This window comes from Lathyrus oleraceus, chromosome 4, assembly GCF_024323335.1.
Source record: "Lathyrus oleraceus cultivar Zhongwan6 chromosome 4, CAAS_Psat_ZW6_1.0, whole genome shotgun sequence".
Lineage (NCBI taxonomy): Eukaryota > Viridiplantae > Streptophyta > Magnoliopsida > Fabales > Fabaceae > Lathyrus > Lathyrus oleraceus.
In genome coordinates this window covers 481879247-481902694 of record NC_066582.1, presented here as the reverse complement: position 1 = coordinate 481902694, position 23448 = coordinate 481879247, and the positions used below count along the sequence as shown (strand labels likewise).

The 23448-nt window shown below is 34.1% G+C and overlaps 1 protein-coding gene and 1 pseudogene across 1 annotated transcript; both read left to right on the top strand.

Annotated features, from left to right (window-relative positions):
• The first annotated feature begins 10950 nt into the window (after positions 1–10950).
• LOC127138088 (29 kDa ribonucleoprotein B, chloroplastic-like) lies at positions 10951–11856 on the top strand (annotated as a pseudogene).
• Positions 11857–21735: 9879 nt separating this feature from the next.
• On the top strand, positions 21736–22840 carry LOC127135674 (LOB domain-containing protein 22). The gene is made up of 2 exons (XM_051062326.1): positions 21736–22519; positions 22625–22840. The coding sequence occupies exons 1-2, from the start codon at positions 21774–21776 to the stop codon at positions 22794–22796; spliced, it is 918 nt and encodes a 305-aa protein (XP_050918283.1). The 5' UTR covers positions 21736–21773; the 3' UTR covers positions 22797–22840.
• The last annotated feature ends 608 nt before the right edge of the window (positions 22841–23448 follow it).

The window sequence follows — 23448 nt, the reverse complement described above, 5'->3', positions numbered from 1 at the left end:
ATAATATTGAAAATTATGTTAATTATTTTGAAAAAGTTTGATTTTATTAAGATCAAATTATTTACTTTACTTTAGTCACCAAATATACCACATGTATGGTTTTTCTTTTGAAACAAAACCATGTTATCTCATGTAAAAACTACATCCGTTTATTGTTTATCAAATGTAGCTTTCAAATATTTTTAAAGTTATTTTACATGGTTATTTTTAACAATTTAAATTTGAATATGATATTTTAACTCCCCCTCAAACACATTCATATGTAACTTAATCAAGTTTATAGTACTTTAAACACTTGGAATCTGAAATTGGCATAACTCAAAGTTGTGGTCCTAATCATATTATTATAGATAGGTAGTTTTGGTGGATTATTTGTAATCTTGCTCAATTAGGACATTGGAAGCGACACTGTTGCGCAATTAGCATAACATTTAGAGATTTTTATTATCACCCAATTTTTCAAAAGAAATTTAGTTTGCAATCTTTATATTATTTTTAATACAAATTCAACTTGCAACATTTATATCTTACTAATTTAAGAGAAGAAATCTCTATTAATTTTACAATGATAGTAGTTTTCTCTTAAGTCAAATATATATTAAGTATATGACATTATAAAACATAGTATGATACTAAGAGAAGTTTTTTTTGTAAGGTATTCAATCAATAAAATGTATTTTTCAAATGAACATAAATACCCTTTTTTAAGTGAGGTGTCATAAATCTCCATATAAAAGAAAACAGAAAAAAAATCTATATCTAGTCCATAATCAATTATGCTAAGGATATCTAGGAAACATTTACTCACATATGTAATGTAGTCGATTATATATAAACCATAATCGACTCCTCAATCATAAATAAGTTTATAATCAATTGTACAAGTTGATAACTTATTTTTTTTCATTTAAAAAAAACTTTTCTTAAGAATTTTAGAAAAAAAATATATTTGAAAAACCAATTTTCATTGATAATCACCCTTCCTAGTTCAAGACACCTATTTTTTATTTTTACTATTCAATTTTTTTTTGGAGTTCGTAGAACCGAAGAAGTATGCAAAATACCATTTTTTTTAAATCCTTATTTTCAAATTCACCTCCATGATTCACATAAATGAAATGTTAATACTTTTTTTTTTCATTTTAGCTAATTTTAGCTAATTTTTTTTGGGAGAAATAAAAAGTATTTATGTATATTGAGAAAAATCATCGACAATTATAAGTGCATAATAACTTCCACAAAAATTCATTGTTCTGAATGAGCCTAAAAGGTTCATGTGTAAAAATTATAAAGTCTTATTTATAGAAATTATATTTTTAGATTTAAAAGTGGTATTTACTTGTTTACCCTTTTGACATGCATCACATAATCGATTTTTTTAAAATAAAATTTTGGTAAATCAATTATGAGTTGTTGTGGACCAATTTATTTAAGTGATCTATGTAGATATAAGCTATTCTCTTATGTCATGGTCAAGATTCATCCTCTTTACTAACAAGACAACATACATAATTTAAAAGGATGGTTTATTTAAATTGACAATATGAGTGAGGATCAACTTAATCTAATCTCATGGTTAAATTATATTTGGCACTTAATTAACCATTCAATTATATTCAATTCAAAGGCTATGATTTGGAGTAAGATAAAAAAAAACTTACTCTTGAAGTAAGTTAAATCACCATGTTGACAATTGTTTTGGAGTCCTTTGAGACCGCCTTTCAACAAGTAGAACACTCTCATCATCCTTTGCGTATTTCGAGGGAGCAAGTTCACCCGGAGCATATGCTCAAAGATGGGAAGACAATATCTCTTTATTAGTATTATTTCTTCTCTTCTTCTTTTTTGTAACAATATTTGTTGTAAAATACAATTGAAATAATGAAATAGATATGAGTTAATTTACCTAATTATAGTATATGTGATCAATACCCGGTATAGTGCTCTAGGATTTGTTCAAACTTATAGGGTCTTATCTTAAAGTTTATTGGATGTCTCTTGAGCCCTTCCTAGCTAAATGTCGGTTCTCTGTCCCCAAAGGTGAAAATCCGCTCCAAGGTCGATGTGTGGCCAACCTAGGGCGACCTTCTAAATTGCTAGCTTCCATAGATAATAGATTTTTATTGTCATTTTAGTGGTTTTGCCACTTTTGTGTGTGTGTGTTTTACACCGTAGGGATTTGATTGATGTAGTCGCATGCGTGTGGAGTTTGCAATAACACCAATGAGTCTTTGTGTTGGGGCCTCGATGTCTTCGTCCGCACCCCTGACTCGTCGTCACCTTACACAGTCACAAAGAAAATAAATATTTCATAACTTACAATATTTCATTAATAAATGGGAATTCATCCTACATTTGAGAAAGTTGATTATACGAAAATAACATCAAACGTGAATTCGAAAAACATAATTAGGTGGGTTGCCCACCTCTTATTCTCCGTGCTTTGTATCTTTTTGGGTTATCCACCTTTGGGAGGTTGGATGTTCATACTCCTGAGTTGGCCGGTTAGGGATTCCATATTGTTTCCATTGTATTGCTCTCTCATTAGTCTCTTTGGAGTGCTTGATATATCTTTTTTGCCCCTTTAAAATCAATATTGAATGCCTGCAAATCTGAACCCTCATACAAAAATAAACTTCCTCTTTCGATGCACATTTTCTCAAGAAGCCCATAGTACATGATGTCGCACGAGCTACCCTTGTGAATTAGAATCCGAGAGACATTTAAATGTCCAATTATATTATTTACATTAAATCTATAAAAAGAAACTAGAATCACATGTAAATTCATAGTTTTATGTTGTAGGATGATTGATTTTAATGCAAAATTTATGAGCATTAAGTATGAAATGAAATGTCAAATTAAAACATAAAACAACAAAAAATATTGACATTATTTACCAATCTGACTATCACTCCACAATGCGAACCCATTTATAATTCAAAGACAATATTCTTTGTCGAAAGTTGCAACTCTAGTGCCACATGGTCAACCAAAACAACATTTTGAAATCGCAATGGAAGAAGATTACAGTGATCTATGTAGGTTTATAAACTTTGATAATATTGAAAATTATGTTATTTATTTTGAAAAAGTTTGATTATATTAGGATCAAACTATTTACTTTAATTTAGTCACCAAATTTACCACATATATGGTTTTTCTTTTGTCTCATGAGAAAACCACACCCGTTTATTATTTATGAAATGTAGCTTTCAAATATTTTTGAAGTTATTTTACATGGTTAGTTTTTAACAATTAAAATATGTTATTTTAACACCCCTCGCACAATCATATATTATATAATCAAGTTTATAGGTAGTGTTGGTCGACTATTTGTAATTTTGCTCAATTTGGACATTGAAAGCGACATGGTTGCTCAATTAACATAACATTTCGATATTTCCATTATCACTCAATTTTTCTTAAGATGTTTAGCTTGTAATCTTTACATTATTTTTAACACAAATTCAACTTATCAAAAAAGGCTCTATTAATTTTACAATAAGATTAGAATAACAATATTGGTCACAAATAGTATTTATATAGTAGTTTTTCTCTTAAGTGTATGAACATTATACGACATATTGTGATAGGAAGAGAATATTTTTTTAAAAGTTTTCAGTCAATTGAATGCGTTTTTCAAATGATGACAAATGCCTTTTATATAAATGAGATGTCATAAATTTTTGTATAAAAAGAAACAAGGGAAAAAAATATGTATTTAATCCATAATCAATTATGCCAGGACTATAATCAATCTTGCTAAGGATGTCTAGGAAATATTTACTCACATATGCAACATAGTCGATTATTCATAAACCATAATCGATTACTCAATCATAAGTTTATAATAGATTATGCAAGTTGACAACCTATATTTTTTCCATTTAAAAAAACTCTTAAAAGTTTTTGAAAGAATGATATTTGAAAAACCATTTTTCATTGATAATCATCATTTCTAGTACTTCAAGAGATATATTTTTCCTATTTCTTCCCCTCGGAGTCTATCCTTGATATGTTCATCCTAACAGGTGACGGATATTCTCTTTGATGGTATTCTATCTAGCATTAGATAGATGTAATTCCTACCTTTTGTTCAGGTGGTTTATCCTTGATATGTTCATCTTAACCGATGACGGGTATCCTCCTTAACATCCACAGGCAAGTTTATCCTTGATATGTTCATCGTAACCGGTGACATATATTCTCTTTGATGGTATTCTATCCAGCATTAGATAGATATAATTCCTACCTTTTGTTCAGGTGGTTTATCCTTGATATGTTCATCTTAACCGATGACGGGTATCCTCCTTAACATCCCCCGACAAGTTTATCCTTGATATGTTCATCTTAACCGGTGACAGATTTTCTTTCCTTTGAGTATATCCTTCATATGTTCACTTTAACCAGTGACATATATTCTCTCCTTTTGGTCTTCTGCCCAGTAGCCGGTAGTTGTAAATCCTATTTTCAGTCTTTCCCCAGTAAATCTATTCTAAACCAGTAACCGGTGATGAATATACCTTCTGGCGGCCCTCAATGAGTCATCCTTGATGTGTTTACCCTAACTGGTAACGGGTGTCCTCTATGTCAGATTTTTATTATCTCCTTCCCCAGTAATAGGTAATGGATAATAAAATTTATGTTCCTCCTGTGTTGAAGTTTATTTCTTCCCCATATGAGTTGAGTGAGCATTTCCTTAGTGAAATCACTTTTCCTGCATGATTCGAGTATTTCAGTTCTATTCTGATCTACCCGTTTCCCCTGCAGATATCTTTTGTTTCCCTGGCTGAGTCTTTCCATTCTATATGGAATTCCTCTAGTCTCCTAGCAGTTTTTAAGTCGTAGCCTGGCCTACGCACAACCTCTTTGATCCCTTCAAAGTCTATATCTCCCCAGTGGGGTTTTCCTTATGGAATGCATCATGCTCCTGCTGACCTTCAGTCTCTCTGGTTTTATTTTCCTTTGTGGCAACATTTCCCCACAGAGAGTTTTCTTTTACATTCATATTATATGCATCATGAGGTCTCTTAGGGACCAAAATTTGTTTCTATATGTTGTTATTTAAGCCCATTCTAATGAATCGATATGAAGATTTTAACCTTCACCTCCTCAGTCAGAATATCCTTAAATAGGGCCAGCTGTAAGACCCCAATTTTGACCCTAAGATCCCTCATGCAATCTCACCATATGCATTAGCATTGGGATCATACCTTGGCATCCTCCTTACCCCTCTTCATTAGGTTTATTTTGGGAGAGATCACCAAGCCTCATGTGATTGTATCATACTTGTATTTTATGATTTTACTAACAAAAATACCAAAAATATGTCTTTGCATTCGCCTAACTCTTTTTTAGGTAGGGCATGATCACCCTTGATCTATCAAGATCACATCTAGGGTTTAAGACCCTTATTGCCAGGAGCACAACCAAGGAATGATCCACAACGACTCTAAGCATCATGTATGAGTCCCAATGATCTCTACATGTTATTTTGATCAAGCATTCTTCAAGAGTTTGGAGTTGATTTATCTTGGAAACCCTAGTTCATCTGGGTATCTTGAGTAACTTCTTCAACATGCTTCTTCACCAATTGATAAAATTTCTCAAGGGGCACTTCAAAATCCATCATCTTATGCATATATGATCTCCCATGAGCCTAAAAATTCAAGAGAATTGCAAGTTAGCAAGTTGGTTGATGATGGTTAGCCAGATGGATTCATCTTATCAAAATTGGGTCCCCCTAAACCATATCTCCTACAATTTTCATCATATGAAAATGATTCTAAGAGAAAAGTTACTTTAAATGACATTCCAAACAACTTTCATTTTGGGGTCTAGAAGATGACCGACCTTTGGCTCCGGCGATGAGCTGGAAGTGTTCAGAGCCATTGATTTGTTTTAAAACGTTTTAATCTGGAACGTTCGTTGTGATTACCAAGCGTGTGGACAGTTGACTAGCGCGCGTCATGGAACGCGCGTTCGCCACCACTTGATTTGCCACCTCAATTAATGAGTGAGATCAAGCGGTCCACATTTTTTTGATTATCTTATTTTTATTTTTATTCCTTTGATTTTCATTAATTCATATTAATTTTAATATTGATCCAAAAAATATGAGAATTTCACCAAAAAATTTAAATAAAATCCTCTTTTATTTTCTGAATTAAAATCATTTTTTGGATCATTATTAATATTTTTCATGATTTAATTGATTTTGTGAATATTTTTAATTGTTTAAAAATACTTTTAAGTTTCCAAAATTTCTGAATTTTTTTCTCCAAGATCATAACTTGGTAAAAGTCCTCCTTTGTCCAATTTGAGTTTAATCCATCCCTCCCCCCCCCCCCCCCCCCCCCCCCCTCTTCATCTCATTCCCCTTCTTTATGTATTCATGTCAAGGACCTATGATATCTCAACATCCTACGGTTAGTTGATTGCAAAATCAACATAAGTATGGATGAGATTAGGTCCCCCACTTTGCATATTCTTTTTGTGTGTGGTATGTTTCATGAACATAGTTCATCATACTATGTCTCTAACATGCATTAACACCAAAATTCTATTGTCCGACCTCAAATAGTTGTGACTTCTACATAAGTCCAATTATGATTTCTTAACATAGCGCTAAATTTGTGACACAAAAGGCATAACATTCTAGTTAGTAAGATTGTAAGTCTCCCCTTTTTCATGGTATTGTGTGGAAACTTGGCTTTTTTTCCTTCCTTTGGAAGATGTCTTAGTTCAAGGATCCATGCTTGTGATAAGTGGGTTGAGTGTTCTCCAAAGAATGACTTAAACAAAAGAGCAAAAGCAACACTAACTTCTAACTTATTAACAACTAACATTTAATTTCAAGTCATTTAACTTTTAATGCACTTTATTTTTTAAACTTTATTCATTTGCCATTATTCATACCATTCTAATTGTTTATGTTAATGTCATTTTCATTTTGTCCACTTGGACCATATTTTGTGATATATTTTGTTTGTGTATATTGTGTTTGTTTTTGTGGTCTTTGATCATTAATGTACATAATAAGAACAAAAACCCTAAAAAATATCTTGTGTGGACTGTTGGTTTGATCTGAGACAATTGAACTTAGAATTTAGGAAACACTCCCTATGCAAAGGACTTGGCCAATTCCAACTTTCATGAAACCAAGTGCTTGAGAATTGAAACTTCATCTGATGCAATATTGAAGATCCATTTGAGTTCATCTGCAACATGATTATCGTGAAGCTGTTATTTTGAATCTGTGACTTATACCATCTTGGAATTCATCTGCTACATGGGCAAATTTGAAGAAGATCATGGAGTTGCTAAGCTTGGATGGGGCTATCTTTATTTGATGCATTGCTCTTCAAGTTGATATTTCGTGATTGTTTGTTGCTTGATTTTAAAGTCCAAGGAAATTGTGGGTTTCTATATAACATTCTTGTCTATTGGATTGCAGTCCATTGGTCAGATCTTTTCAACCCTCAACTTTTAAATTTATGCTTAGGATTAGTCTCTTCATCTCCTCCCTACTTCTTTAATTTCAAAATCTCTCACTCCTTTTAAAAGGTCGTCTTTGCTTGTGTTTGTTGATTTCTAAACTTTGACCATTTTTGCAAATTAGAAACTTTGGCCTTATGTCATTGCATTTTCAAACTCATTTTCTTAATCAAAGTTGTAAATGAACTTAACTATACTTGACCTAAAATTTCAAAAGCCAAAAAGAACTAACACTCATTCAAACCATTTTTTAGGCCTTTGTGCCTTTCAAACTTAAATTTTTGTTAAAATCAATGCATCCACTTTGAAATTGATACCACAAACTACGAGGTTTTGATCCCTCATTTTATGTTGGTACGTAGGCACAAGTCTGAAGTCTTGTCAAACACAAAAATATAATTAATGAATTCTTTTCTCATCCCTCCATTCTATTTGTTTGCAAACATCATTTGTACAAAAACACATATGCACACAAGAAAGGGCTCCCTAGGAGTACCTAGGACACTTTGGGTGCTAACACCTTCCCTCTGTGTAACCAACCCCCTTACCTGTAATCTCTGGCATTTTATTAGTTTTGATTTGAAAACTTCTTATCTTTTGGGTTTTTTTCGTACTTTTCCCTTTTCCCTTGGAAACAATAAAAGCGCGGTGGCGACTCTTGTTTATTTGACGTCTAGCTTATCCATAGCTTTATGGTCATGAATTTATCGCTATAATGCCAAATGAAGAAAAACCAAGTCGTACTTATATGGCTTGATACATATCGGTTGGTTTTAAGTTCATCCCCGAGGATATGTACTTGTACAACCCACGCCAACAAACTTACACACCTGACACCTCAACATCAAACCCCTAACAACATTGTCAGACCGAATACACACAACCCCCTGTTCGTCAAACGTTTCGTTCAACCAACACACCCCAATACCAAAACATGCAACCAAAACATGCCATACAACCAACCCCAATACCAAGAGCATACCCCATACCACCACCAACAAATTGACCATCAACCTGAGATCCAACATTGCTTCGCACCCACCATATCACCCTACCAAAGTCGGCTTAGCCAGAACACGCAACAATCATTCAATACCAACCGCCCCTCCTCCTACCATAGCCAAGAAGCCCAAACCTCACAAAACCAAAACCTCCAACAACACTATCTATACCAAACACCCCAACAACCTTTCCTCGACGCATCATTCACACACATGTCTCCCTTCAATTGTCTCGGTCGTCCACCAATGAGTCAACCACAACACAACTACTCTGGCATGGGTCATGAACTCAGCTACGGAGGTACACCCTCGATGCATACTGAAGACTATGTCGACTTGTCTGACTACCTCAACAGACCATCTCCTGTAGTTAGTAGTGACGCTCCTGGACCCTCAGATGCTCAAACACCAGTAGTGAATCATCAACGTGGGTTAAGGTAGCTAGGGGATGTGGGACCGAAGGTTGGTTAGGTGATCCCGGTCATCACCATTAGGCTTTTTTGTGTAAACGGAAAATTTTATTAATATCAATTGGTCTTATTTCAAAATTATGTATGACGTAGACCATTTAGCTAAAAAAATTGCATTTTACACTGAGGTGTCAATCCAATTGGCGTCTCCTTTGTAAAAATACACATGGCCGCCAATCGGATTGGCTAGGAAACATGCCCTAGCCAATCCAATTGGCGCCTCCATTCAACCTTTAAGAGGAGTCGTCAATTGAATTGACATTTCCTCCTAAAGTGGGGTAGTTTGGGAATTTTTTTGAAACCGTGGGTATTTTGGGAATTTCCTTAAAAAATTGGGTTATTTTTGTAAAAAGTTCACATAATCAATTCTTTTAAAATGAAATTTTGGTAAACCAAATATTATTTTGTTACAAACCAATTTTTTCAAGTGATCCATGTAGATATGAGTTATTCTTCTATGTTATAGTCAAATTTCATCCTCTTTACCAAGAAGACAACTTACATAATTTAGTAGTTTATTTAAATTGACAATATAAGTATTTCCACTTATATATATATATATATATATATATATATATATATATATATATATATATATATTCATTCTCTTGACGGTTATTTTGGAGTCCTTTGAGATTATGTGGAAGCAAGTAGATCACTTTCACCATCCTCTATGTATTTCGTGGGAGCAGGTTTGCCCGGATCAGATGCAAAAAGATGGGAAGATCGTATCCCTTATGGGCTAGCCTTTCTCTTCTTCTTTTTTTGTAGCAATGTTTGTTATAATGCACAATTGAAATGAAATATATGAGTTATTCTACATCTTTCTAGTATATGCGATCAATACTAGGATACTAGAGTAGTATCTCTAACAAAATTATGATATTCTTTGAATCAACGAAGCAGTATTGTCACACCCCAATTTTGACTCTGAATCGCTGATTCAATACATTCATCATAGCTATTGCATGTCTACATAGCATACCATGCATTCCATACCGTATAGTGCCTAAAATATCAATCGAAATAATTTTTTGGAATTACAGGCGAACCGGTTGAGTTAATCGTCAGATGTGCGTCAAATCAGTAGACGAAAAATTTTAAAATCAAGCTTGCAAACACCATTTTTTATTAATCTATGTTTCGCATAGTTTAATCTGGTATGCTCAAATTATTTTTCGGCTAACTTTTCGGCCACCTTTCGACCCGCCTGAGCCTTTTAACCGGTCAAAATTTATTTCAAAATTAAAAGAAACGCTGTATTTTTCCAATAAGTTTATTTCGCACTTATCATTTTAATGCAGTCAGTTTAATTTTTCGAGCAGTTTTGCGCTCGATTTTTTATTCATTTCTAATTTGTATATTTCCATTTTTTAGCCAAAGTAATTAGGACAATTATTTAGAATTAATAATACTTTTGTTTTGAATTTTGATTATGTCATTCATTTTTTAATTAATTTTGAGGTTTCACTATTTAATTTAATTCATTCCAATTCCTTTTACAATATATAAGTGAACCCCTTTTTCATAAAAAGACTTTGTTTCTACATATACGGAAAAAGCCAAGATATTGCAGGCAGAAGCAGACAAAAAATGAAGGGATCCAATGTCTTTATTTTGGTGGCATCAATGGATTACCTTTTTACCTTGAGGCATTTTAGGAAATTTTACAAGAAAAAACGACACCCATATTCCTCTACAAAAACCGCTGCAATGCACATTCCAAACACAATAACCATTTGAAACCCAACAACAACAACAACACACTCACTTTTCTGCCGGTGTTTTCTGCAACAACAACTCCAACACACTCACTCAAAAACATAATCCTCCATGTAACTCCTTTTGACAGATACAAATAGTCCTAACTCCTAACAAAAGCAAACTCATTAACAATGAGTTTGTCGAAAACAGCTTTTGTTTGGTGTTTATGGTTGGGATTATTGGAGTTATCATATGGAGCAACAATCAGACACCACAACATGGCCGCTACTGATGCTGCAGGCATAGCCTCCTTATTTTCATCTTCCATCAACACTGTCAAATCTCTACGTTCCAAAGACTTCCCAATCGACACATCCTCAAACCTAACTTTTGCATATGTTGCATCACATTCTTCAGTTGAACCTTTGTGCATTGGTGCAACAATCTCATCACACAAGTTATGGATGCCTAGAATTTATGTTGCTGTTGTTGCTCAGAAAGAGGCTGTTGTGTCTGTCGATCATGAAGAGAAGGTTGTGGTAGAGGAGGAACAAGAACAAGAGAAGGAGAATGGAGGGAAAATTGATGCAGAAGTAGACAGTAGAACTAAGCTTTATTTTGGGATTTTGCCTTACAGTGTTGATAGTGCACAACTTGCAGGGCTAATTGAGGATTATGGTAGTGCAGAACTAATCGAGGTTCATTATGACAGGAACACTGGAAAAAGTAAAGGCTTTGCATTTGTGACCATGACTAGTGTTGAAGATTGTAATGAAGTAATTAAAAATCTTGATAAAAAAGAGTTCATGGGGCGAATCTTGCTGGTGGATTTCTGTCGGGTGAATTTCTCGGGCAAACACCACATAGAATCGTTGTACCCTGAAACCAAATACAAGCCTTTTGTTGGGCACTTGTCTTGGAGAGTGACTTCCGAGAGTCTGGCAGAAGCCTTTCAATAACATGGAACTGTGGTTGGAGCTAGGGTGATATATAGTGGCGAAACCGGACAGTCTCGTGGCTTTGGCTTTGTCTGCTATGCCAATAGATCAGAAATGGAAGTTGCCCTTACACTCATGAATGATGTGGAACTAGAAGGAGAGAAAGAGAAGCTTCTTCTTCACCCTTGCAAAACCGGAAAAAACAACCATATCTCCACGCCATCTCCGCCCTCCGCCGACTGACCCACAACATCAAATCTCCTTCAAATTTCCACTCCACCACTCTCCATCCTCCAACTCACGAACCGAAACAGAACGAATAACTATGCAACCGGCGAACGGCAATCAACTTCGCTCTGCAACCTGCATAAATACATGCAGAAAACCAACAAATAAAAAACTAACTCTTCGGATTCTCCATCATCTTCACCCTCCTTCATAACCCTCCACTGCATCTTCTTCAACCGACCAACTCGGAATGAGTGAAACAGAAAGATCCTCTTTTCATCTCCATGTGGTAAACACCATCGTGGCACAACAATAAATCCTCTCTTCATCGACGACATATCAACACCGCACGAAGGCGGAACAAAGTGGATCTTCACCTCCGTGAATCTTGCCGCTCATATCATTGTGTGCCTCTTCCTCGGAGAAAACCTTGATTTCTCTTTGATTTCTTCCTTCACCCACACCGCACGCACATTCGCCGTCATAAAATGGGTCGTATCAAAATCAAAACCGTGAAGAAATCCTCCTTTCAACCAAGAGGCCTAAGAACAAAATCATTGGGTTTTCAACTCATTTGATGAAGAGGATTCAAAAGGGACTTGTTCGTGGAATCTCGTTGAAGCTACAAGAAGAGGATTGAAATAAAAGTTTGGTTCTTGGTGTTTTATGAAAGTCAATTTGCAGAGAGAGGAAAAGCTTATGTGAAAGTTGGACGGTCAGTTTTTTTATTTGTTTTTTTGGTTAATTACCCTGCCACGTGTCAATAGGGTACATGCGGTTTGAATTTGGAATTGAGATTGTTCCACACACTCATTACAGTACCTGCTTTCTCATCTTAATTCAACCTTTTTGTTTTCTTTTTCGTTATTATTTTTTATTGATATTTTGGTGGTATGAGTTACTAGGGGTTTTAATGTAGAAGTTGGGTTATGCCCATCTTTTCTTTACACCCTCATGCTAATCCATGCACCTTCATTTGATTTATTTATTTTACTTTTATATTTTATTTGATTAATTTAATTTAATCGTTAATTAGTTGTTTAGATTTTAAATGTTTAGTTTTTTTAGATTTTCTTAATTATTGACTTTTTGATATGGGATTTTGTACGGTTAATTGATTTCCATGTGTTAGTTAATTTAATTAGGTTATTGGTATCTATGTTCATACCTTTACACATGTAAATAATCACATTCAAATTCACTAAATTTTCGATTCAAATTTCACTAACTTTCCATAGTTTCAACATTCAATTTCATTTCCTCATCACCTTCAAATACAATTTCAAGCCATTTTTCCATTAACCCTCAAACATTCAAATTATTTTCATAAGTAAAATCTGAAGAAAAAAGATTATCCTGGATGAAATATCCAATCATAATCCCGAATATTAGGCCCAAGTTGTAAGAGCTTGTAAGTCCTATGTATTCGTCTTCTCTTCAAATATTTGTAAATATTCAAACGAAAATTTCAATAAAATCTGAAGAAAAAGATTAACCTGGATGAAATATCCAGTCGTAATCCCGAATATTAGGCCCAAGTTGTAAGAGCTTGTAAGCCTTATGTATTCGTCTTTCCTAAAGAACACTTGTAAATACTTAAACCTTTTTCTTAAATAAAATATGAAGAAAAAGATTACTCTGGAAGGAATATCCAGTCGTAATCCCGAATATTGGGCCCAAGTTGTAAGAGCTTGTAAGCCCTATGTATTCGTCTTCTCTTCAAAACAATTGTAAATATTTGAACCATTTCTTTAAGCAATATTGGAAGAAACAGACTGCCTGGGTGGAATATCCAGACGTAGTCCCGAGTATTAGACCCAAGCTGTAAGAGCTTGCAAGTCACAAGTACTCGTCTTTCAAACTTCAAAATACCTAATTTCGATCTTAATCTCTTTCAATAAAGACGGAAATGGAACATGGTGTATGTCGTGCATTCCTGAGATTAAGATTCAAGGTGGATGCCTCGCCTATCTTAGCTCTCGCCATCGCTTAAAATTGTCAATGCGGTTTCTTCAAACCCCTTTCTTAATCAAATTTAAAACACTTAATCCTTATCAACACTACGCCAAAAAGGTTTTTTAACAGCGCATCTTAGACAGCGCTTTTAAAAGAAAGCGCTGTCTAAGGTTAAAATAAAAATAAAACACGGAAAATGTTCTAAAAAAATAATGAAAGCGCTGTCTAAGGGGGGGTCTTAGACAGCGCTTTTAGAAAGCGCTGTCTAAGACCCCCCCTTAGACAGCGCTTTTAGAAAGCGCTTTTAAATATAGACCTTAGTCAGCGCTTTTGAGAAAGCGCTGTTTAAAGTCTTTCAATTAAAAAAACTAAAGAGTGGATGGTCTGAAATCTCTTCCCTCCCTCAAATTTTTAAAACACGCTCTAAAGTAGCCCTCTCCCGCTCCGCCGCGCCGGAGCTCATCGCCGCCAGCGGTAGAGCTCAAAGACAACCTAAACCTTACACCAAACTCTTCGTCTCACCTTGCTAAAAATGAATACCCAAACCAAACAACATAATTCATAAGCACCGGGCTGAATCGAAGAGAGGAACTCAAGAACACTAGATTGGAAAACAAAAATTAAATGATGATGGGTGCAAATCAGAGTCTCAAACAAGGGGGGTTTGAATCCCCATGCAAAACTCTACCTCGTGGTAACTTTGTCTGAGGAAATGGAGGGGTTTGAGGTATTGCTTCGCCGGATAAGAAGACCGGAGCACCACGACGATAACAAAGGTTAGGTCAATTCACTTTGTATCTTTTCTTTATGTATTTTGTTTCTTCTTCTTCTTCGGTTTCTGAGAGAAAGTGAGTGAGTGTTGAGAGATTTGAGAGAGGTTTGGGTTAGAATTTCTGATGCTGATAACTTGAATTATTTTTGGGGTTTAAGGGTAATGGTGGCTTGCCTTAACTGTTTAGGGTTGCTCCACCTCCTTCTTGCTCTGAGTGTGCTTCTTTTTATAGTGAAAATATTAGGGTTTGGTTTGATTTCTGATAAGGCAAAGCAAAGGGGATAAAAGAGGGTAATGAAATTGTTGTTGCCAAACAATGTTTTCTCCAATGTGTGTTGGCTTCTGAAAAGCAATTGCCGTTGTACTTTGAATGTTTTTCTTGTCTTGTTTTTTACTGATGTGGATTTACTGTGGTGAAAAAGTAAATAGGTGAATTTATGGTTTTTTGTGTTTTTGTGAATTGTGCTTTGAACATTGCTAATGTGGAACGTTAGGGATTGATATTGTTGCATTGATTTTGCTGTGAACTGATGCAGGTTGGCTCATGTTTTTGTGTTGAAAGATGGAATTGTTTGTTGTAGCTTTGTTCTTTGACTCATCTCATGGTGCATTGACCTTGCTTGTTGCAACTTTGATGATGGAATGATATTGTTTTGATGGGCTTCTTTCCCATAGCTTATGGTCCATAGTGTGAGGGAATGAACCTGTTGCAAATGATATTGCAGTTGATATGGCCAGGCGACTATGGTGGTCCATTGTTTCTTTTGCCTTCTTTGGTATGTAATAATAATTATACCATTTCTCTCTATTTTTGAAATGAAATATGTTAGTTAGTTGTAGAAGTAGTTAAATCTGTTACTTGTAGGCTAAGGAATGCTATATTGTAGTTGGTCCATCGTAACTTATGCTGCAAGTAACATAGTTTGTATATAAGTGAAGCTTGTATTCGTTTCTTCTTCAATGAGAATTCACCATTCTCTCAATAAATATCTCTTTTGGAGCATTATAATCTGAATTATTTGATTAATTATGTGATATAGGTGATAGGATTATGGGTGACTGGGGCCTTAAATGCAGTGCTAACGTCAGAACATCAAACTGAAATTCTTGATAGGATTTTCGGCTTTGATTACGACCAAATGATTGGTAATGAAGACTTCATGCAAGTTTTTAGTCATGAAGAAATCGGCATCACCGTTGTCAATACATATATTAGGTAAATCCGGTCTACTTTGTTTTATTAATTAAACAACTTATGTTAATGATGTTTACTTTATGTTAATCCGGTTTACTTTATGTTTCAAAAGAGGTGTTAATGATGTTTTTATATTAGGTTTTTGTATGACAAATTGATGCGCCCCAATGGTTTGGACGTGTCATTCGGATTCTTAGCACCCGCGACCGTCAACTTAGGTTTAATCTTAAGTAGACCGGATACCGTGACGGAGTACGTTCTTCGGATCCTCATGGACAATAAAGATGCGGAGAAGTTGTTTTTTATACCGTTTAATATCGGGTTCCCACCGATGTATGTATTTCTAACTTATGAGTTACTTTTATATTTACACATATCTCATATAATTAAATAGTTGGAATTAATTCAAAATATGTTATATTATTATGTAGTACTTTGATGAATTCAAGTGTGCATTTTATACAAAGGATCAAGTGGACGAAATCAAAGAGGAGTGGTGTCAATTCATGATAAAGCTCAATGTTAGTTCATAAATTTGTGTAATTAATGTGTACATTTGTAGTATATGTTATGACTTGTAAATGTGTACATAAATTTGTATCTATTTTGATACATTTAAGGCAAAATTGGTTTGAATTGGTATATATATATATTTGTTAGCCAAAAATTGGTAGAAAAAAGGCTAAATTGGCATATATAAAATGTGATAATTGTCTGTCAAAATCTGGTTGAAAACAGGTAGAAATTCTGGTTTATAAACCTGGAAAAAATGTGGTTTAAAACAAAAGCTTCAAAAATTTTCGTATACCTTAGACAGCGCTTTTGTAAAAAGCGCTGTCTAAGGGGGGGATTAGAAAGCGCTTTAGGCAAAAGCGCTGTCTAAGGGGGGGGCTTAGACAGCGCTTTTTGAAAAGCGCTGTCTAAGGTATACCTAAAAAAATTAAAATAGGAGGGTCTTAGAAAGTGCTTTTGGCCAAAGCGCTGTCTAAGGGGGTGGGGCTTAGACAGCGCTTTTCAAAAGCGCTGTCTAAGGTATACCTAAAAATTTTAAAATAAGAGGGTCTTATAAAGCGCTTTTGGCCAAAGCGCTGTCTAAGGGGGGGGGGGGCTTAGACAACGCTTTTAAGATTTAAAAAAGCGCTGTCTAAACCTTTAGCAGCGGAGGTTTAGACAGCGCTTTAAAGCGCTGTCTAAGGCTAAAAAAAGCGATGTCTAAGGTCTTGTTTGTTGTAGTGCAAACACTTTTGCAAATAAGATGGAAACGGAACGTGGTGGATACCGCGCACTCTTGAGACTAGGATTCAAGATGGATATCTCGCTCATCCAAGTTCTCGCCATCACTCAAAAATACATCCGACCAATCAAACCCTTTTTCGCCGCCGTGCGATTAGTCAAAAAACCTTTTTCATAAACGAAAGATATATTGTCTTAAGGTGATGCAAAACAATGTTTCGGCCATGATTGTTGAGTCGAGATAAGTGACGTTTTTCCGAATGTTGATTTGTAAATCCATTCGATGTGTGGTATACGTCTGCTCCTCATCTGTTTTGGGTAAAAAAATGTTTTCATCGATTAATACAATATAGCTTTCGCTAAAATCGACCAACAAACAAACATTTTTCTATCCAGAACTACGTAAACCTTGACTTCTCTATTGAGATACGTAGGAGCAGGATTTGTAAATCTTGTCAGGCCCACTAATAAAAAAACTTAGGTTTAGTCCTTCGTCAAATATCCAAAAACATTCTCCTGTCTTCTATTCTTTCTCTCCCACCTAATAACTTGAGAAGCCTAACATTTCAAGCTAACACTAACGCGCACAATTAACCTAATGGTTCCCGTTGAGTACAACGGACGTGAGGGGTGCTAATACCTTCCCCTTGCGTAATCGACTCCCGAACCCTGATATTGGTTGCGACGACCCTAATCATTGTCGTTCTTTCTTGGGTTTTATCGATATTTCCCTTTTCCTTTTTAGGAATAAATAAAGTTCGGTGGCGACTCTATTCAATCCATCATTGTGAGCGTGCGATCCCGCTTCACTAAGTCGTGTTCTCATTTTTCGAGGTGCGACAAGTATCTTATTTGATATAATCGAGATATTCCAACAATTGAATGATACCTCAATCATATATTAAGATTCTTCGAGGATACTAGAGCAGTATCTCTAACAAAATTTTGAGATTCTCCAAATCAACGAAGCAGTACCTTATATGATATAATCGAGATATTCCAACAATGGAATGATACCTTAATCGTATCTTAAGATTTATCGAGGATACTAGGGCGGTATCTCTAACAAAACTATGAGATTCTCATAATCAACGAAGCAATATCTTATATGATATAATCAAGATATTCCAACAAGGGAATGATACCTCAACGGTATCTTAAGATTCTTCGAGGATACTTATAGCAGCATCTCTAACAATAAATGAGATTGTCTGAATCAACGAAGTAGTACCTTATATGATATAACTGAGATATTCTAACAAGGGAACGATACCTCAATGATATCTAAAGATTCTTCGAGGATACTTAGACTAGTATCTCAAATGCTTAAATTTTTTTGGGAAATTATTTCAGAAAAGACTCCCTTTGAAGGAGATTTACTGGAAACGCTCTGCAGGGGAAAATCTCATAAGAGACTTTTTTAAGGTAACCTCTGTTTGGGAAGAAACAATAGCGAAGACGCTGGGGGAATATCATTATCAACACAAAGTTGAAGAATGACTTGTTGGGAAATAATTCCATGAGAATATGCGGGGTAATAACTCTAATAAGAGAAAATACGACCGACTTAAATGAGGAATGTCTTCGATACTTGTGATTGACTTTGGGTCATGAATTATGTTATGTATGATTTTTCTATGATGTTCCACTTTGGGTGAAAATTCCATGCATGGAATGATGCATGTAGAATGAAATTGATATGGATTTTTAAATGCATGTAGGAATGTGAATAAGTTTTTTTTGTTCATTTTTTATGAAGCTTCCCATTTCGACGAAAGGGTTATGTATAGGTATGCTGATGATTGATAGGATTTTGTTTTTGAAACTCCTCTTTTTTGTGGGAAGGTCATGCATGTATGTTGTATGCAATGCATGTGGGTAATGCAAATGGGTAATTAGATTTTTTAGGGTTTTATTCTTTTGGTTACCAATGAAATTGGGACTTTGAAGGGGAACTGTCAGACAAGAACTGGACTTGAAGGATGGATTATCATACGAGAACTGGTGAAAAAGATGATCTACCAGACGATAACTGGTATTTGATAAATTACTTTCCATAGGTGAACTAGACTATTAATGAACTACCAGATGAGGACTGGACTTTCAATGAGTTGTTAGATGAGAACTGGACTTTGGAAATGGTTTGCCATACGGGAATTGGGCTTTAATTTGTTGTGCTAAACGGGAACTGGACTTTGAAATGATTTCCCAGACGATAACTGGGCCTTGAAATGATTTTCCAGACGGGAATTAGACTTTGAAATGATTTTCCAGACGAGAACTAGCCTTTGAAAATAGTTTGCAAAACGGGGACTGGATTTTGGAATGATTTTCCAGAAGGGAACTGGACTTTTAATGAACTAACAGACGAGAACTGGACTTTTAATGAGCTGCTAGATGAGAATTGGACTTTGAAAATAGTTTGCCATACATGAATTGGGCTTTGATTTGATTTTCTAGACGAGAACTGAACTTTGATTTCAGATCTTGGTTACAAGGCTTTTGGTGTCAGATTCATGTTATGGGGTTAGGCCCGATGAATGAGATGACATGCATGACTTTAAGCTTGAGCGAAGTGACATGACTAATGAATAAGGATGATTTATTAAATGATTTTGAAGGTTTCCAAAAATTTCCCTATGTGGGTATTGGAAGAGAAGGTTCTTTTGCAACAAGGCATCTTGTATGAAAAGGTTATTTGATGCGGTGATAGCATGATTCCCTGGCACTTGTCTTGAACTCAATGTTTGCTGACGTACGAAAACGCTTTTGCTTGAGTATCTTGCAGAAGTTTTCCTTGAAAGGATTTTGAAAGAAATTGTACCATAAATTTGAGTCATGAAAGGATTTGTCCCTTGATCAACCAACTCTTGAAATGGTTGGCTAGAGCACATGCTGGAACATCTTGTTCCACATGTTGCATTTGCATAAAATACATCTTGTACATATGTTATTTTATCTAATGCATCCAATCATATAGAATAAAAAAATTTATGTTGTCCTATATATGTGTATGTATGTCTATGTAAAAATCTTGTAAAAAATCGAATAAAATTAACCAACTCAAACCAAGTTGATTTGGTTTGGTTTCTAAAAGTCAATCGAACTAAACTGAACCACACATTTTTTCTTGCGGTTCAGATAAATTTTAATGTCAAAATCATCCAAACCGCACCGCAAACACAGTTAACCTCAAAAAACAAAAATCAAGTTTATTTAATTTATTAAATTATTCTAATAGTAATAGGATGACATAAAGTGTTTGGTGTCCCCCGACATGTCTATTTATCTATTTTATTTTAAGCGAGTTGATTCAAAGTTTTCAATTCGATTGAATAAGTTCACCCACCCCTTTTAACTCTTTGAAAAATTGGACATGTCAAAATGAAATGAGTGACTCGTAAGTTAAATAAAATACTAACACTTTTTATATATTTCGGTGAATATTATTCAATAGCGGATCGATATTTATGACCAAGTTGAGAATGTGTGTTTTTGCTCTTTCTTCCTTGGTGGCAGCCTAACTTCCTTGAGCTCTAACTTGATTTTAATCGATGGTGTAGTTTTTGGATGGTTGTTCTAGAGTCTAGCTTGGGGTAGTTTGATCGTATGTTTTTTCTTTACTCTATAGTTATTTCCTCTGTTCTTTTTTCGGTTTGATTTTGTAATTTAGTACATCTTGTGCCACTCGTCTTCTCACTTGTATATTATTTATACTCTTCTTCCCTTTATTAATATTAATATTATTCTGTCTTTAAAAAAATAATGACCAAATTAATAAATATATGGTTTATATATGTATTTAGTTATGTTGTTAGATTTGTTGGTCGTTTTTAATTAATCTCATCAATATTTTATATAGTTTTTGTTTTACTCACTTATTATTTTTAAACATGAGGATTTATTTCTTCATGCTCTCAATATAAGAGAAAAAATGCTTCAAATAGCGCAAGTTAACAACATGAAAATAAACTATAATTATATTTTTTAATTAAAATTCAATTTTTATCAAAAAATTAAATATTCACATTTGATATTTTAGTAAAATAATGTATTAAAAAAATGGCTTTTGTTTGACGCATTTCACCAATAAACAAAGTTAGGGTGAAATTTTGGACTCGATCAATATTTATAATCATCTAAGTTGATTTGATTCATCAGGACTCACTTTTTTGACAAACCATCCCTTCCTAAAACCTAATTTAACAAATAAATATCAACTCAAATTCAAACTCAAAAGTCTTACGTTATATAAAATTTATACAATTATTGTCAAATATAAAAATAAAATAAAATAAAAACATAGCAAATGAAATTAAAAAATAAGACAGTACTTGCATGAATGAAGCCAAATTGAAATTACAAGTTTTTATTGATGAGAAATGTTTAATGACAGATGATTGTTCAACCGGTTCCAAAAAAGAGGGAGTTTATGAGAAACAAGCTTCAAATAGAGTATTTTAATTCAAAAGTATGGTGATATATTTGAACACATATTTTAATTATAAATATAGTAATGCATTAAAAAAATTCTTATTAAAATATTCCAAATTCTCGAGAAAATGATAAAGTTAGTTAAAAATTCGTTTGAGAAACATTCTTTATAATTAATATATATTTATCCACGTCTCTCCTTTCATTTCTCACATTCTTCTGTTTCCATCCTTGAAAACCCAAAAAAGAGAAAACAAAGGGAGAGAAATTCTCCATCCCAACAACCACCTTCCCCTCCGGAAACGCGTCTTCTCCTTTTTTTTCTGTTACCAAAAACACACCATGAACACCAAACACAACAACACCGCTCAAGCTTGTGCTGCATGCAAATACCAACGTAGAAAATGTGCACCTGATTGCATCTTAGCGCCTTATTTCCCTCATGATCGTCATAGACAATTCATCAATGCTCACAAATTGTTTGGCGTTAGCAACATCAACAAAATCATTAAATATCTTGATCCTCCTCACAAGGATCAAGCCATGCGAACGATTATTTATCAATCTGATATGCGAGCCAATGACCCTGTTGGCGGGTGTTACAGATATATTCAAGATCTTCAAGCTCAGATTGAATATCATACAAATGAACTTGATCTTGTTCATCAACAACTCGCGATTCTTCGAGCTCAACAATCCCAACAACAACAACAACAAGTTAATTATGATGATCAAGTTATTATGAATCAAGATTCTTTGTTAGCATTCTATAATCCATCATCAGGATCTCTTGCGCCGGCTCATTATCATTACAATGTTCAACCACAACAAGATTTTCCAGAAATACAAGACCAATACATTATGATACATGAGAGTAATAGTAGCAGTATTAATAGTACTACTCCTCCTTTGCAACAACATGTTAATAATTGGGGTGCTATGCAAAATTCTATGTCTTTATCATCTTTGTCATTGCATGGACAAAGTAGTAATGCTAGTGATGATTATGATCATAAGCCAATTCTTGATATTCCTTGTGATGAAAGAAGTGAATTAGGGTTTGATTCCATAGAAATACTTCACCATAGGTATAATTTTTGCCTTTTCTTAATTAATGGTGTATTTGATATATATGTGATGTAAAAAGCCATGCATAACATAAAATGATGAAGTTTTTGGCAAATGATTTGCAGTGATGAGGCGGTTTTGTATAATATAGACAATGGAGTAATTAAAGAAGAAGGTGATTACATTCAACAAGTTCAAGTTGAAGGTGAAGGTGAAGCACAAGATCATGATCTGAAAGGTGCTGCAACATTGTTTACTCTGACAAATTGTAATAGTTATGATCAAAGTATTAACTAGTATAGATTGTAGAAGATTCTTTCACATTATTTTGTTGTTATATTAGCCAGGAACTTTTGAGGTTAGATTAGGGTTATGTTATGTATGTGCTTCTCTTAATTTTGATCTTAATGCTGGTTCTAATGGTGCTTTAGTTCCTTATAATATTTGGCTTAACTTTTACTACTAATCTTATTCTATCATCAATAGAAATAACTTGCATTTTTAAATTATGTGCACTACCTTAGGAGAAATATTCACAACGCAATAGCAAAAAAGACAACAATCACAATCTCAACATTCACGCCGCAATTTAAAATTCATAATTATTGCTATTAGCTACAAATTTGATACTAGTTTCTATCATTATTATATAAACAATTCAACATAGATAAATTAATTGTTAGATTAAATTAATTTGATTTTTTTGTAAAATTTATTGTAGGTGTAAGTATGCTAAGTTTGATATGATGTCAATGGATTTGAATATTTTTATCTTTGTAAAAAAATAGGTTTAAAAAATCTTTATTTAGAAAAAAACGTGGTTTCAATTTTTCTTTACACAAGTTGGTTGACTTAGTCATATGCATCACAAAATTTGATGGATTAGTTGGAAAAACATATCAGTAAGAAACCGAGACATTCAATCTAGTGTTTTTAAATAAAGAGAAAA

Bases quoted from the DNA above. Each gene is read 5' to 3' on its own strand.
- LOC127135674 (XM_051062326.1), top strand. From the start codon at position 21,774: ATGAACACCAAACACAACAACACCGCTCAAGCTTGTGCTGCATGCAAA. The intron at 22,520-22,624 runs GTATAATTTTTG...AATGATTTGCAG, and splicing joins ATAGAAATACTTCACCATAG to TGATGAGGCGGTTTTGTATA.